General features: G+C 42.3%; 1 protein-coding gene across 1 annotated transcript; it reads left to right on the top strand.

The window, feature by feature from the left end:
- The first annotated feature begins 8,863 nt into the window (after positions 1-8,863).
- Positions 8,864-15,649, top strand: LOC111864503 (leucine-rich repeat-containing protein 24). Its single transcript, XM_023851792.2, has 2 exons — positions 8,864-9,007; positions 9,219-15,649. Exon 2 carries the CDS (start codon positions 9,578-9,580, stop codon positions 11,768-11,770), a length of 2,193 nt encoding a protein of 730 aa, XP_023707560.1. The 5' UTR covers positions 8,864-9,007; positions 9,219-9,577; the 3' UTR covers positions 11,771-15,649.
- Positions 15,650-17,333: the final 1,684 nt, after the last annotated feature.

Below are 17,333 nucleotides of genomic sequence, written 5' to 3'. Positions count from 1 at the left end.
ATACCTCCCACATGCACGGATACTGTGTATGTGATACACAAACACACAACATTAGTTCACTTTATATAGGTCTATATACAGTATATACATATATGGAAGCCTGGATAGCTCAGTCGGTATAGCAACAGGCTACGAGGTGGACGGCCGGGGTTCAGCAAAATATTTTTCTCTACTGTACAGCGTCCAGACCGGTTCTGAGGTTCATGCAGCCTTCCATCCTAGGTATTGGGGGCTCATTCCCTGGGGTAAAGAAGCTGGAACGTGAAGCTGACCACTGACTCCTATCTAATGCCGGGGTCAAGAATGGTAGAGCTGTTCCTCTACGTTTATACGTCTTCATGGAGTGGTGCTTAATTAATTAAGCATAGGGACAAATTTTCCTTGAATTTACTTTTAGATACACACAGTAAAACCTCATTATAACGGACTGGGGAGGGTGTCCGTTATCGATGTCCGCTATAACCGAGTGAAGGGGTATTTAGGGAAGTACACCACAGGATACAGAGCCATTACGAGCAATAAACATAGAAACACAATATGATAATAGAAAGGTTTCCATATTGGGGTCCTTTTTTATTTCAAATAGATTTATAACTACAAAACCTTCTTAGTGCTTCAACATTTCTAAAAAATCACAACTGTTCAGGAACAGATTTTGTCTGTTATATCTGGGTTCGTTATAACAAGTCTTTACTGTATGCACGAAGCATTTTCAAATTAATATTATCGTTTCTGACTTTTAATGTCATCCGACAGAAGCCGTTACCATATTCTTATCAAATTCCGTAGATATTGGGATAATTCAGAAGCGGGCTTGACCTCATCTGAGCATTCCAAATTCCTACATAAATCACATGAAAATTTACATAAATCATGATCCTAAAAGACACCACTTTAACATCATGAGGATCTAAGATCTTCCAATCCATACGCAAGTTCAGTGGTTGCATGTATGAAAATGTGATATATGATTGAAGCATGTCTGAACTTCTGTTATGACCTATGACCCCACTGACAATGAAATCACCAACTCAAAGCAGAGCCACAGAACTCATAAAACCGTGTGGGGATTGATAGTTCAACCACATCTGGATACAAACTGATGTCCCCCCCCCCAATTTTTTTTTGAGCCCAGTGGGGTAGGGAGTCTTTAACTGCTAATGAATCGAGCGCAACCCAAACGTCATTCATCCGTAACCATACCGACTGGAACCCCGCATGTAACAGACCAATTTCTCAAAACTCAATTTCATACGAATTATTCAGGTTGTCAATTTGATGGGATTGGTATTTTCACCCTTTCAGTTCACAAACGTTACCGAATGCCACTTAATTTTAGTTACATCCGACTAGCTATTTGATTTTGCAGGGCTGATGTTTGCGGTCTGGTACCAACGGCATCCAGCATGACATTGTGAGTGACAAGTTGTCCGTTCGAGGGACCATACCTAATTAGGCGCAACCTGGCCTGCAGGCATGAACAAGCAAAGCTTTCTGAATGACTGCACTGCAGAGTGCATGACAACTGTACCATTTATGACATTCTCCTAAAAAAAGACAAACACCGTGGCCTGTAGTCCGCAAGCGAACTATACCGACCGAGCGGCCGCCGCTTGTCGGCGAAGTTAGTGCCAACTTTAGTGGATAGAAGGTGTCCCGTGGTCAGAGCAACGGATCCCCACGGCCGTTATTCTAGGGTTCCTAGACCGGAGCCGCTATTTTCTTGAAACAGCTGCTCAATTATCCTCACGAGGCTGAGTGGACACCGTTCCAGACCCACTACTTCTCCGAAAATCTGGTAGGGCCAGGAATCGAACCCAGACCTCTGGATCTGTAACCAGGAACTCTGACCACTTGACCACATAGGCGGCTTTCTAAAGGACCAACACCATTAAATTGGCTAACTAATTCAAACTTACGGACTGAGAGAATTCATATCGACGCTGCAGGTTGAACTCTCCGTCAGTCGCGTGTCCTTATCTGTTACCCTCTGCTGACTTACTGCGTTGCCGTTATCTAATAACTATGTGACATTAACATAAAGGAACTGCCAAGGAGCATCGCATTTTATCTCCCGTCAGAGTCATCACCTGTGAACGTGACGGAATCTACCGTTAGCGCCATCACAGCCCTGTAATATATCTTGCAGACGTCAAGGCTTGCAGAACCGTGACGCAGGATCGAGTTCAGGAATTATGTTCCCGTGAGTGCATATACGTCATGTGGGCAAGCACCATGCCATGCAGATGTAACTAACGGGAGAGGGTGGTTACCTTCACGCTCCGGTCGCTATATCCCCGTGAAAGAAGTCCACAATAGTCCTTATACAGGCCTGAGACCTGCTGGGGAGTTTGTGGCGACAAGAAATATGCGCGCCGCTGCCAGGATTCGAACCCTCGGTCGGCCAGCCAGTAAGTATGTGACAGATATATCAGCTTTTAATATTGACGCAGCTGGCTCAACCAGTAATGCTTCTCGGGAGTTGACGGTTCGAATTTCGGCCTGGACACGGACCATACTGATTGAGGTTCTTCGTTTTTCCTCAGTCTCTTCAGGAGAATAACAGGATAGAACCTTAAATCATATCAAGACAGCTTCCTTTCAAATCCTTCCTAATTCACTATCATCTCATTATTCGACGCTATGTACATTAAGTCACTGAGAGTGCCTTTAATTAAATTATAAAAAAATAACAAAGTCGGACGAAACAGTTTGGTCCCCAAGTGTTGATATGCAGAGTGAGAATATAAGGGCCTTCTCACGTTTAAAAAATTCATTACACAAAAACTATGCTAGGTACAAACATAATATTCTTTGCAAAGTTTATCTCAGCTCAAAAGGTTTTCTTTTGTGTGTTACATTAGTACACTTCAACATGTGCTCCGTTAGCTGCCCGGAGAATATCTAGTCGATACTCGATTTCTCTCCATGTTTCCTACAACATCTATTCAGTCACCACCACTAAATCATCCCTTATCCTTGCCTTCAAAATGCCAATGTCTGGAACTAGTGTCATATACAATTTGACCTTAACATACCCCAATTAAGAAGTCCACAGGGATAGTGTCCGGTGAACGTGGTGGCCATGGTGTTGGACCGTGCCTCCCAATCCATCAGTTTGGAAACGTTGCATTCAAGAACTGACGAACAAGTAAACCCCAGTGTGGCGGTGTACCATCCTATTGGAGAACTACCCATGGCTGAAACTCTTCTAACACAGGTGCGGCATGTAGCTCCATCATGTCCTGGCAAACGATTGCTGAAATGGTGCACTCAGGCAAAAATAATGGCCAAATAACCTTGTTTTGCATTGGGGCGCACCAAACATTCACTTTAGGGTTGTCTCTCACATTCTCCATAAAATCCGTGGGTTCCCTAACTCCCAGTTGCGGACATTGTGACTGTTTACCTTCCCCGAAGTGTGAAAGGTAGCCTCATCAGAAAAACAAACACGCGTCAGTTAATCATTGTCTTCATTAATTTGTTGCAACACCTCCATAGCAGAAGCAGCACGTTGGGGATGATCGTGTAGCCCCAAGGCGTAAACCAGTTGCAATTTGTATGCGCCTAGACGCAGCCGTTTGTGCAAAATGTTTACCACTGTGCTCTGAGGTACGCGAAGTTCATGTGAGACACGAGGAATTGACTTCCGCGGACTGCGTTGAAAAGCATCAGGCACAGCGTCAACAGTCTCCTTACTCAGACTAGGACTGACAGTTCCTTTACGGTCACCAACATTGCCATTCTCTTCAAAGTTTGCATGCCAACTTGTGATGCTTTTAATGTTTGGCAGATGTCATCCAAACTCACGTCTGAAGTTTCGCTGAACTGTAAGTGGAGATTTCGTTTCATGAAACCAAAAGACACACTGGGCTTTCTCCTTCATAGACGCCATTTTGATACTGACGATTGCAGCGCCAACAGAGTCGTCTACAGTTTGTGCAACTGTACAATAAAGAACTCTTAAGGTTTGGCCTACGTTATGCTACAAACCGTATGTTTGTATCTAGAAAGGGTTTAAATATGTTAATTTTCTTACTTGGGGAAGGAATTTGTGCTCACGTAAGTCTCTTGTGCTTACATGTGATGACGCGAAGGTAAAGCTCCGTGCCTGTTTAACCTCCACATTTCGGTTTATAGACCTGCTCATGAATCTGAATACACTATGTTAATTTTTTATTAAGACTGTTTTTATTTACAATTAAACATAAACATTCTTTTACACTTTTTTCCGCACCTATTCTCTACGTGTGCCTCTTTCGCTTTCGGTGGTTTCTCAGTATTCTGAACGGAATGGAGGCAATTCTACTGGGGACGACTTTTATGTTTTCCTTTCGAGTAAAATATTGCTCCATCAGGACAACGACACTGCTTATAAAACGATCCTCCATGCTCTCTCGGATATTCTGCGTTGGAATAATAAAGAACTTGAGCATTGATTCACGCCACGGTCATAAGTGAAGCGAACACTGCCATTTGCCGGCGCCTTGTGACACAAGCCCACACAGTAAGCACTGCATATTTTATCAGCTGTGTTAGCGCCATACGCCAGTTCTAAGCGAATTGTAGATTATCGTCGCTTAGAGTTAGCAGTTCATATTCATTTCTGTGACCCCCAACTGGTAACAATTTCCTTTTCTTTTTCGGATTTACCCATTTATATGGCACCTTTATCTGATTATTCTTGCAGCAGTCTCATAGTCTGTTTTTCGTCTGCTGTACTAAGGATCGTTAAGAAAAAAATTAATTCTGAGCACTAAAACCTATTTCTTAATTTCTTTATTCAATTTGCCAATATTATTCGTTGGTAACTATAGTAAGGGAGGCACGTGGTATGGTAGTTCGTTGAGACACTATGCTACAAGCTGGAAGGTCGCGGGTTCGATTCCTGATGAAGTTATTGGATTTTTCCAATTGACCTAACCCTTCAAGCCGTACTATAGCCCAGGGGTGGATTCAACCTCTAGCACAACTGAGTACTAGAAATCTTCCTCGGGGTAAAGGGCGGACGGCGCGTAAGGTTAACAACCTTATTGCCATCTGTGAGCCGACTGTCTAGAAAGTGTGGGAGCCTCGACGTCTCACAACCCTATGGGCCTTCACCGCCTGTTACACGAATTGATTCACCTTTTTTCATTTACAGCACGAAAATTACTGCTGTCACAATGCGTAAAATAAAAGTACGTAATGACAACTTACATGATCAGGCGCGTGGCGTATTCCGTGCAACAAAAGCCACGTTTATTCCAACTGCGTTATACGATATCGGTCCAGCCGCACTAACAATAGTGACACCTACCTCAGATCGCTCACTCATTGAGCTGAGCCCTTCTTGAGAAGCCGCCAATTGTGCAGCTACTCAAGAACTTCCCAGAATTTTATGGAACCCGAAGGTTCATTACCGTGTTCACAACAGCCCTCCTCCACTAGCCCCTATACTGAGTCAGATAATCCAATCCATCCCATCCTATCTCCCTAAGATCCATTTTAATATTATACACCCACCTACGCCTTGGTCTTCCCAGTGGTCTCTTTCCATCTGGTTTTCCCACCAATATCCTATACGCATTCCTCTTCTACCCCATTCGTGCTACATGCCCTGCCCACCTCATCCTCCTTGACTTGATTATTCTAATTATACTTGGAGAAGAGTACAAGTTATGAAGCTCCTCATTATGCAGTTTTCTCCAACCTCCCGTCACTTTATCTCTCTTCGGTCAAAATATTCTCCTCAGCAGCCTGTTCTCAAATACCCTCAGTCTAGGTTCCTCCCTTAATGTCAGAGACCAAGTTTCACACCTGTAGAGAACACATGCCTCAGATAAAAGTAAAAAAAAAAAAAATGGCGTGCCCTATACAAAAGATCGTCAGCTCGGGCGATAACACAGGAATATCTTCGTTAGAGGAATCTTAATTATGACTTTTCATCCACTATTGGCACTAATCGAGTCAGAGTTCTCTATGCAGCCTTCAGCTCCGGCCATGTTGATGCTGAGATTAAATAATTTCCACCGGAACCATTGTACAATGAAGTGGTACACACCCCAACTGATGAGACCTTTACAGTTATGCTATACTACTTTTCATTCAACAAACAGTATTCGCCATTCGAGCGCCATAAAACAGGAGTGTTTCACGTCATTGGTTAGTGTTTACTTAAACATTTATGCTCATATCAAGAGCATACCTCCGCTAATTACATATATACTAACGAGCTAAGCCTATATTGATCATTCTTAAGGTCTGAAAGAGGGATGCATTTTTATGACGAGACTGTATGTGGGCGTACAATTTTTAAAGCGCATGTCCGTACATTTCTTGAAACGTTCCTTAACTAACTCCAGGGAAAAGGGTCCTTTTTAAATTGCTGATACTCGTTCATGCAGGCAAAAAGAATAAAGAAAAAGAAAAAAAAACCCGCCACGTCTTCTATGGAAGTCAAGAGTTCATTACCGTTTTCACAAGAGTCCGCCACTCCTGATTAAAATAGGGGAATGAATCCAGGGCATATCCCTAGAATAAAAGGTAATTTTCTTTATAGATACTATGAAATTCCTACCTATTTAGGGAATACTGAATTTAGATGTAGATTCCGTTCCAGAAGGAATTATCCTGCCACTCAATTACACGCAATGAGCTCATCCTCTATCAGTAGAATTGTTCCATAAAATGCACACAGTCTGGCGACGAAATTTCTCCTCCAGACGCGAAGCAAGAACCTTAGTGTTCTACGTGTTGTAGAGATTTCAATATGAAAATGATGAAGCAGCAGAGCATGCATGGGTCTTAAACTGAAACCTGTACCCCGCAGTGGTACTTGCGCTAAATGTGGATCCAGATCAATTCATAACATTGTGGGCAAAGTTCACGTGTTCTGGTTCAGTTATAAGGCTAGCAATCTTAAATTAATCTGTTTATTAAACTTTAATGAACTGCGTCACATATGTTCTAATATTGAAGTGTCACATAAAACTATCGCAAGTCTAACGTTTTCTTAATTCCCGAAAAACTCAAGCAATTTTCGGGAAACCGAGTGATACAAGTCTGTATTTACGGCGGAGGGAGGATTTGTGCAAGGGTTCATCTCAGACGCCCCTGGAATGTCTGGAACGGCGTGAAAATATGTCATTTATTTTTATCAAAATTTAATTAGAAAAATGGTTGCAAGTATTTTCTCAGGAAAAATGTTAATTCTGAATATTTTGTTTTAACTGGTTTTCAGAATTCTTCCTCACAGGTATGTTACTGATTTAAACGAACCGATGGGGTACATTTTAAATAGTTACGTGACACATTTGACAGATTATGATATATCATTAAATGTAAGATAAACAGCAACTCCTGACAATAGTACAAGCATGATGACGGATGGTTAGTCCTTACTGTAGTCCCCTGATAGAAGAGAAACAGAACAGTACAAATTGTAGTGGTTCTTGAGCTCAGTAGCTTTAGAGATACAGACATTTAAATATTACAACTAGTTACAGAAACTTCTGTTTGACTCTACAGTTGAAGAATTAGATCGTTATCTGTTGTGGCTGCGCGGTCTAAAGGCGCTTCCCGTCTTCGATCGCTAGAACACTGGGGGCTCGAATCCCACTCGGGGGCATGCATACATGCATGTGTGTAGTCCCGTGTAGGTAGCGACCTTGCGAGGGACTGATTCCAAGTCCAAGGATTCCTACCAATTTTCTTTAGAATTCTTTGTTTCAGAAGCTCATGTTGGATGGGAATAGACCAAAGGGCCTAATGCGCAAAAGGAAGAATATCGCTATATTGGGAACCTTGTAACAGATTGCAGCATTAAGAGGACAAAGACCATGCAGAGAACATACATTCACGAATTTCCAACGAACGTAACAATATGACGAAAGAGAGAATTCATTAAAAGCAAATAAATATATAAAGCTGCCCCTGTGTTTAATTAATTAAGCACCAAGCCATGAAGACATATGCGAGAGCACACGTACAGCTAAATCATTCTTGATCACGGCACTAGATGGAGGAGAGTGGTCAGCTTCACGCCCCGGCCGCTTTATCTCAGGAAAAGAGCCGCCGGTGCCTACTGTATAGGGGGTGGCCCCCAAAGTCCGTCTGAACCCTTTGGAGTAGAGAAACGTCTCTTACCCCTGCTGGGAATAGAACGCCGGTCGCCTAGCCCGTCGCTATACTGACTGCGCTATGCCGGCCCCCAGGGAGAATTCGTAAACAGCCAAGAGAACTCTGCGAAAATAAAATAAAACTTAAAACAGCACTAGACAAAATACTAAAATATGAAGGGAAGAGAATCAGACATACGTAAACATTTGCGATAGGTTATATAGGTGCGATGTTTAAAAATCTGTATTCTGCGTGTTTATCTTTCTTCCATGACTCACTGTTCAGCATTATTAAAATGTACGTTCATTCGGGATTTATAGAATTTTGTTTCAGTTCTACGTTCACATGTGCTATTAAGTAGGGATTAGTATTGGGTGGGTCTGAGATCGATCGCTAAAATACAACGAACCTCAAAACCAGCATTGTCAATTATATATTTTCAGTGCCCGCAACTTCAGCACACACAACAACAACAATACATTTCCCTTCTCGCAACCAAACAGTTGCCATCAGCTTGTGCGAATGTTCAGGCAAACCGAGTTCTGTTGAAGCAGTGGGACCAACCGCTGAGGGTCATTGGAAATGTTGGCGGAAAGAGAACTGGTTCTAGTACGACGGTATGCCGCTGCTCTTCCCACCCTAAAACTCGGCGCTGTAGTCGGAGGGCGCAAGCGGGAATGGTTGGTGGTGGGCCCGACCCCTTCTCTCTCTCCCCACCCGAAGGAGAAGACCGCCAGCCTGTCCTCTTCGAGCCAGACGCAGTCAGTTCGTTTCAATCACGCGTGTTGTACGGATGTTGCGACCCCTCACGGCAACTTTTTTTTTTCCTATGAACAAAGTTTTCTTTAATGTTCTGCTATAAGATGTCTGTGCAAGCAGAAAACAATCGAGTGATACGCAGCGGCAGGTAAAGACATCTCGCAGTGCGATGTAATTACGTCAATTAGACTACCGGTGAAGTGACGTCAGACAAATAAGTTAGAGCACAAAAAGCGATTAAAAGAATCTGCTGACAACGTATTTGTGTTTAGACAGGGCGATTATTTTGTGTTCCCTTCCTCTTACATTTACGGAATGAGTGTTTGTGCAAGAGTGTCTGTGTTATTTGTTTTATGTAGTTACCAGGAAGAAGAGTGATTCACAACCAAGTCTTCCAGCAAAGTGTTATATAAGATTAAAGTGGCCAACTTATGCAATTCAACCCATCGTCCACAAGGATAAAATCATATATTTAAAAATACAGGCAAATGTATATGACTAGTAGAAATGTGAACCCCAATTATGTTTCCCAGTTTCCATTGATATAATCAATTTAGAGTGGCATTTATTTTACTCTAATCGTGATGTCCATACCGGAAATTATGCAGTGATGTGAGCCGGAACGCCCTCCCCTTACGGATTAATTGGGGCGAGATTTCCGTGGCCGGAAGTGGCGACACAGTGTGGTGATGCCGGCCTTAGTGCAGTGCGTGTAACAATGCGCCGGGTTTTCAACATGTTGGTTCTGGTGGAGGTGACGGTGGTTGTGTTGTCCGCGGCGGTCACAGCAACGGAGGACCACTGCCGGACAGTGTGCAGTTGCATATGGAAAGGTGGCAAACAAACAGTGGAATGTATTAACCGAGGTTTGATCACAATACCAGAGAAAGTGCATCCGGAAACGCAGGTACTGGACATGTCGGGTAACAACCTCAATAACCTCCCCAAAGATATGTTCGTGCGTGCAAAACTGCTTAATCTGCAGAGAGTTTACCTCAGCAATTGCAGAATTGGCCAGATTGACGACAATGCTCTCCATGGTCTTACAAATCTTGTGGAGTTGGACCTCTCCCACAATCTTCTGACCTCTATCCCTTCCCAGACTTTCCGCGATGTTCCTTTTTTACGTGACGTAACACTTGCTCATAATCCGATCCAGAAGATTGAGAGTTACGCATTTCGTACCCTTCCCAGTCTGGTGAAGCTAGACTTATCCCACTGTGAGCTACAGACTATAGCGCCTAAAGCATTCGAAGGCGTAGACCACTTAGAGTCCTTGAAACTGAACGGCAACCAACTGAGTGAGCTGCGGCCGCGGACAGTGGAAACTCTGAGCGGCCTTCACGGGATCGAGTTGCACGACAACCCATGGCAGTGCGACTGCCATCTTCGGGCGGCCAAACAGTGGCTCATGAAGAACAATATACCCTACCCTGTTACGCCAATCTGTCATGGAGGGCCGGAACGCGTTGCTGATCGTACATTCGCCGAATTAGATGTCGACGATTTCGCATGTAAACCGGAGATTTTGAAGGGTAGCAGATATGTTGAAGCCACAACGGGTGAGAACGCTACTGTGGTGTGTCGGGTAAGAGCCATGCCTCCGGCCGTCATAAGCTGGTACTGGAATGGAAGGCTTCTTCTCCATAACTCTGCCTTCAGCTCCCACCAAAGAGTCTTTATCTACGAGGATGGACATTTCGAAAAGAGTAACACTCTGGTGCTGACTAACGCCCAGGAAACAGATTCAAGTGAATTCTACTGTGTGGCAGAGAACCGAGCCGGTAATGCAGAAGCCAACTTCACCCTCCACGTATCCATGCGAACCGCAGGTATGGCCACTCTTGGCAGTGGGCAAATCGCAGGACTGAGCGCGGCCCTTGTTATCCTCATTCTCTTCATTCTGCTCGTGATCCTGGTGCTGCTGGTTCGACTCAGACGGTTGCCATTTTCTGAAAGCAAGACGCCGGGTCAGATGGAGACAAGCGCCACGATTGCAGAAACTGCAAATAATGCTAATTGCAAACCAGCTTCCATAGGTACCGGAGCGAACTGCGATACGTCCTTCTCGGAGCATAAGGTTGTTCCTAATGACCTGAAAGTTGCGTGCAACCCAGTGCAAAAACCACCACGACTGACGGAACTCGCCTACACAACCAGTCACTACGACGGCAATGGGAGCGTGATCAATACCACTCAGTGTTTCACGGCGCCTTCTTTGGGTCCAACTACTAATAACCCGGACCTCATTAAAGACACCAAACGACTGGCCAGCACGGGTGACCTCCCAGCGGCAGGAATTGTTCTGCTCCCCAATGGTCACGCACAGCAACCAGATGCCAGCGGTGTTGCCGATGAGTCAGGGGTACCCACAGAACTGCGACCCGGCAGCGGAGAATATAGCCGTGCCACGGGCTGTGATTCACTGTATCCTTCTGGTCTGTGGGAACAAGCCCAGCAGTCCAACCTCGAGCCGTCTCCTGATCTCTTCATGAGAAGAACGACAAGCACCTCGGCAGCAGGGTTTGGTTTCGACACTTCAGACAAGACACCCATCATCGGAGACGGCGCCAGCCTCGGAGGTGTTTCGACGGAAGACGAGGAGTACAGCTGCAGAACATTACCGCGATCGCTTCATCACCACAACAGCGGATATCCCGCGGACTACGGACTGCCCATCATACCTTCCGGGATGGACCAGAAGCTGCGAGAATTGGGAACCGTACAGCACAGTCCCTCCTCCACGTCACCGACAAGCGCTACCGGCGCCCCGCCCAACGCCAAGACACTTCGGGTGTGGCAGCGGGGGGTGCCCGTCCTGCCCCCCGTTACCGCCCTCAAGCGGGTCCTGTCCAGCAGCAGGAACTCCCCTGACGAAGGCTACCAAGAAGGCTGCGGCACTGACGTATAAACGTGTGATGTGGTATGTTTCAAAGATGGCCATGCACTTGGACTGCGCATTCAAGTTTCATGTTCCTTATTTCAGTTTTAGGTACAGTACTTGAGCGTCCCACAAGGTATACTTAACAAACTTCCTGAGACTTATCCATTTAAATTGAACGTGTCCACAAATGCAAGGCTCATAAATTTTACCTAATTACGGGCTTGTGTCTATATTCTGTTGATAGATATTCATTCTTACGCATCCGGCTGCCATACTTTGAAGTTTTCAGCAGCAAGCGCAAAAAATGTGTGCTAGTTTCATGACTACTAATACAGTGCTCGGACCGGGTCTATTTCGAATATTGCCTGCTTGCCGGCTACTGCCGTCACGTGTATTTGATACACTCTCCTGTGTGTTGTATACGAAGTTCTTGCAGACGGCAGTCTTTAAGGCTATCAAGTTAGAAAAGAGACACGCTGAGGGTTCATAATCTGAAACGTAACCGATTTTCACGTGATCTCAAAACTCCAGTATTCCTGGCAAAGGAAGAATTTAAATTTTTAAATGTAATAGTAATGTGAAAATTAACATATCTCTGCAATGAGATATGGCTTTGAAAGCAGACGAGAAAAGTGTGTTCTTTATAGAATATTACGTATTGTTTGATATTATATTTAAGACAGTAAAGAAATTTCACCCATTCTCTATATCAAAAAGCCATTTAAATGTCTGACCAGTGGCCCCACAGCAAGTATTCACCTGTTTCTATTTATGAAGACCGATAATATGAAGTAACTTTGGAAGCAATTTGTAAATAATGCACAACTGAGAAGTCAGAAGCAAGATCTGTTTAGTTTTCTAAACAAAATGTGACAAGAGATGAATACAGTTGTGTATTTCAAATTTCAATGAACGGAATTTTCTTGTAATATCACGTAACGTAAAGAAATTCTTGTACTTTTGTCAACAGAAGAATCCAGACAGCGCCGTGAATTTGAAAAGTATCTTATACTATTATGAATTTAAAGATTGAAGGGTTCAGATTAAACCAAAATTATTATGACTTACGATAATTAATATTGCATAAAACCCGTTCCTTAAGACAGTAATACAAATCGCATAACATGTAAGTAATAAACCAATAAACATTCAACAGAAGGCGAACCCATTATGTGAAACACTAAGAGTTGCAGAATCCTAAGATAATGAGCCATAAAATAGGAATTAATTTCATAAAAAAGCAATAAAAGTTCATTTAAAATTTAGGCTATGAAACTTCAGTTGAGGCAGTTTCTGAATTAAGCAACTAGGAGTGCCATTGACCATTGGAACAGCTGAGAGACATAAAAGTATGAATTTGCAATAAACAAGAACAGTGAGCGTACATTGCATAAACTTAGGAAAATAATTTTAAATATTACCAGCTTAGTACGTGTATTATTGCTTTAAGGACTCTTTCAGCAGCACAGATTATACAGCGCCGAATGGTAGGATCGTTAATGAGCAGTGATTTGGAATGGATATGGAAGAGGCTGTCTTGGCCTAATTTAAGGCACTAATCCGGGATTTTCCCTGACGGACGGAAGAAAACCACGAAAAACCGCAGTTAGAGCGGACGGTTTCGGGGTTGAAACTTGAATCAGGGACCTTCCGAGCACGAAGAACTGCTATTCACTCGACTGTGACTTCGAAGCTTAAAGAATCACTGATATAAGCCTAACTGAATGGATTTCTATACATGAGTCGATTAAAGAATATCAATTAATTCGAAGATAAACGAATAATAGAGCCGTGTATAGTTTAGCAGTAACAGCCATAGTAGAACTATTTGTAACCGTTTCAAGCATAGTCAAGCCCTACATTTATCAATAACATAAGTGTAGAATAAACTTGTTTATCTATTTTAGCTTATTTCTTTTTGTTGTGATGCTGAAGTTATTTCTAATGCCAGTTCCTTCATTTGAATACAGCATCACAAGGCTTTTGTCCATCACAGCATGGCCACTGCCAGCTTCTCACAATGGTGTTTGGTGTTACATTCTCATTCGTTGTTCCAATCCAGCGTAAAGAAGCGAGACCGGACTCCACTCGGACTCACCCACTTCCGGAACTCCTATGGAGCCTTGCACAAAAGTATTTTCAAGACACGTTCCGAAAGAGTGCGCCAATTTCACATTTCGATGCTGCCTTTATGTCATTACAGCGAAAGAAGTGTATCCCTCTCTCACACACTGTACTGGTATTAGGGATGTGAGACGTTTGTTTTAGTGCTTGAAGAGGGTCCCGTGAAACGTTTATTTCACAGTTCAGTGGCTTTGATACATGTGCAGTTCCAACAGTTTGGCGTCATCTGTAGAAATACTGCGTCCAGTTCATGACAAAAAATGTACACTAAAATGTTAAAGAGTTAATCTGAGCTGTAGCAATTATATCTGTAAATTATTTCTGAGCCAAACATTTGTGGGTACACTGATCCTACATATCAAAAAATAATACTAATCAATAAAATCGATATTAAGAAATGGTCAATATGCTTAAGTCTTCCGTTAGATGTGGGCTTTTCGACCCATTGTGAGTCTGGCCATACCAAAATAACCAGGATTAAAACCACATGAATCTGAATAGCGCAGTTCAATTGCACAACTTGAAGCAACCTTTTAAAAGTGAATGAACAGTGGGTACGCCTGCTTTTCTCATAGCAGGTCATTTTCACAAGCGTCAACTGTTCTCGTTAAATGGAAACTTCAATGTAACACAATACAATTTTCAGTCGCCTTATTGGGAATATATTTTCACGGACAACGAAAGGATTACTTTGAAGCCAAAATATTTAATAATAGCATCCATCTCTTCCAGCGAGTATATTTAATTTTATATTTGACGAAGAATTTATCCTAGATATGGAGCAAGAAAAATATTGGCTTTAAATTACCCTTCCAGATTGATTATATAATTCCCATACACCCCAAAACTGATAATTTTTAAGGCCTTAATGCCAAAACGATTTGTAAGAGACAGCTGCGTGCACACTGGTGTGAAATTAGACAATCACGCGAAGTGAAAGCAAACAAAATGGACGGCTGTTGGTGTGGCAATGTGATGGTCCGTGTAAATAACATTCAACTAACTTGATAGGATCACTGAATAATAAAACTGTGGCGTATATGTGAACCTGTGTGTGTATTTTTTAAGCATGCGTTTTTGAGGATGTTACCTGCCCATGTAAATGTTGGGAGAGATTCCAGTTGTGTCCACAGAACCGAGATCTTACTGTATCATATTAAAAATCGAAAAACATGACGCTGGAACTGATCCACATATAAATATATCATAGCCGCCATTTTAGTTTTAGCGGCTCATTGCTCGGGGCAATGGGTATCTGTGTTCATACTTATTAAAATCGTCACTTTGCATAAACACCCTCTTTCCTTGCTCAAAGCATAGTAGAAAGAAACCTTTTAATTCCCGTTACGTTCGAATTAGCCGTTGATGTACATTGGTGTTATAAAGTAAATTCGATATTTGTAAGTAATGTGGACAGCGTACTGAGTTACAGGACATATACGTGAAAGAATTTTACTTGAAATTATTTTTTATTTTTACGACAGGAAATGTAGGTCAGCGTATTGTATTGTATACTTTATTTTACTAAAACTAATATGGCGGCACTATTGAAATTGAATAGCCCACAAAGTGAAACAATACAAATGAAGCGATATTTTTAATTGTGTATTGCAAGTTTAACAATACGTGGAATGTTATACTATTATATACCCATGTAAGAAGGTTTAGTTAATTATTTATTACATGATGTAAAGTAATGTACTGCTTGAAGCAGAAGACTGACTGAAAGGAGATCATCAATTTTTATGATATTAAAACGCCGCTGATGCTGCACAGGCCTAATTGATTCTGTTGAAAATATCTGTAGCAAAAAACCCGAGTCAACACTTTTTTAACCTTTAAAATATTTACATTTTTAAGTTATTTGTTACTTCGCCAAGTGGAGGCTCACTTGAACTGGATAACCATTCGAAAAGGAACTAATTATGAGAAAAATATGTCTGGCACGTTCATTCGTCTTTCGTCAGATTTACAGTTTAAAGCTTCTCCTTATTCTAAATATCCTCCATTGCTGTTTATCAGCGGTCCTATCCAATTAAAATAAACACTGAATATTTATGATAGTTCTATCTTCTGGGATATAACGCCGTGTATTCCGTTGAAAGTGAACCGACGTTTCAGAGGAACGTAACAGCTCTATCTGCAGCGTCGAAGAAGCCGAGCAAGAAACCAGTGTGAAAGCAGGTGGAAAGATCTTATTCTTCGACCCTGAAGACGGAGGCGATATGTTCCTTCGAAACGTCGGCCGACTTTGAACGGACTACAAGGCGTTATATCCCAGAAGATAGTATTCTTCATAAACACCGCTGTGAGAACCTGAAATCCTACATAATATTTATGTTCTTCCCGTCTGTTGTGAAATGAATGTAAACAAAGTCTGGTTGCTTCTCTCGCCATGTTATCTATCACACGAGTGAAATACCGTAACAGCACTTGAAGACACATCCAATTCTGCTAGCAGTACATTCAGACATTAAACCCCAAGACCCCTAGAACCCAAGAACCTTAAGAAAGCAGCCAGTTATGTGCATATATTTGCACAACGCAATCCACGTTTGAAATATACAGTGGTCGCGTTCATAGAGTTCAAATCTCTCCCCCTTTTATAACGTTAGCAGGCTCTGTAAATATATACTTACGCATATCAGCAATAACAGTTAAAAACTTGAGTTCTCTGTTATTCTGCAACGGCCTCTGTAAGCAGTCGCATACTTTTTAGCAATGGGTTGCCTTCATTCTTAGATTAATACTGAGAAAGTGAGGCAGTCTTCTTGGTGTTGCGATAAATAAACCTGTTTCCTTCGAATTATATTTCTGATGGTGCTAATTAAATTTGGTTTAATTCATGTTTTTATTTAATTTCTCTTGTAGCAGTTTTGGCGAAGAAGGGAATGTTCAGTCCACTTATTTCTTCGTTTCATTAATTGTGATTTCTTTAATAAATATATGAACACGGAGGGGCGTTTGCAACGCAGTAGGTGTCATAGCAACAGAACACTGAGCCGTCACTACTGCGTGATATACGAAGAATGGACATGGTAACTCTGTTTTTCGTAGCCGGGAGATTTTCGTATTTCCAGTTAGTTAACCTGCAATTTAAACGAAAATGACTTAATCTTCACACCACAGTTCACTAAGATGAACGAAAAGTATTGCATCCCTGTGACAATGGTTCTCGTATAATGGAAGATTTTTTGATCATAAGGGAAGGGGGCTGCCCACTGCCTGTAGACAAAACGGACATTGGTGCTCATGCTTACAATTCATTTTAATAGTTTTTAGTCTACTTTCCTTGAAAAAAAAAATAAAAGCAGGCGTATGAAATCACCTTGCTGTCTGTATGTGTATCCCTCAACAACTTTTGAATTCCAGATCAAATCTTTATGAAATTTAATATGTATATCACGGCACCTAAGCCAATCTCAACGGCAGAACTCATAAACCCCTCCCATCAGTAATACCAGTA

The sequence above is a fragment of the Cryptotermes secundus genome, unplaced genomic scaffold (assembly GCF_002891405.2).
Source record: "Cryptotermes secundus unplaced genomic scaffold, Csec_1.0 scaffold108, whole genome shotgun sequence".
Lineage (NCBI taxonomy): Eukaryota > Metazoa > Arthropoda > Insecta > Blattodea > Kalotermitidae > Cryptotermes > Cryptotermes secundus.
The sequence above is the reverse complement of the archived record's forward strand: the minus strand, read 5'-3'. Positions and strand labels throughout refer to the sequence as shown.

Excerpts from the sequence above, each read along its gene's own strand:
- LOC111864503 (XM_023851792.2), top strand. The coding sequence starts at position 9,578 with ATGCGCCGGGTTTTCAACATGTTGGTTCTGGTGGAGGTGACGGTGGTT.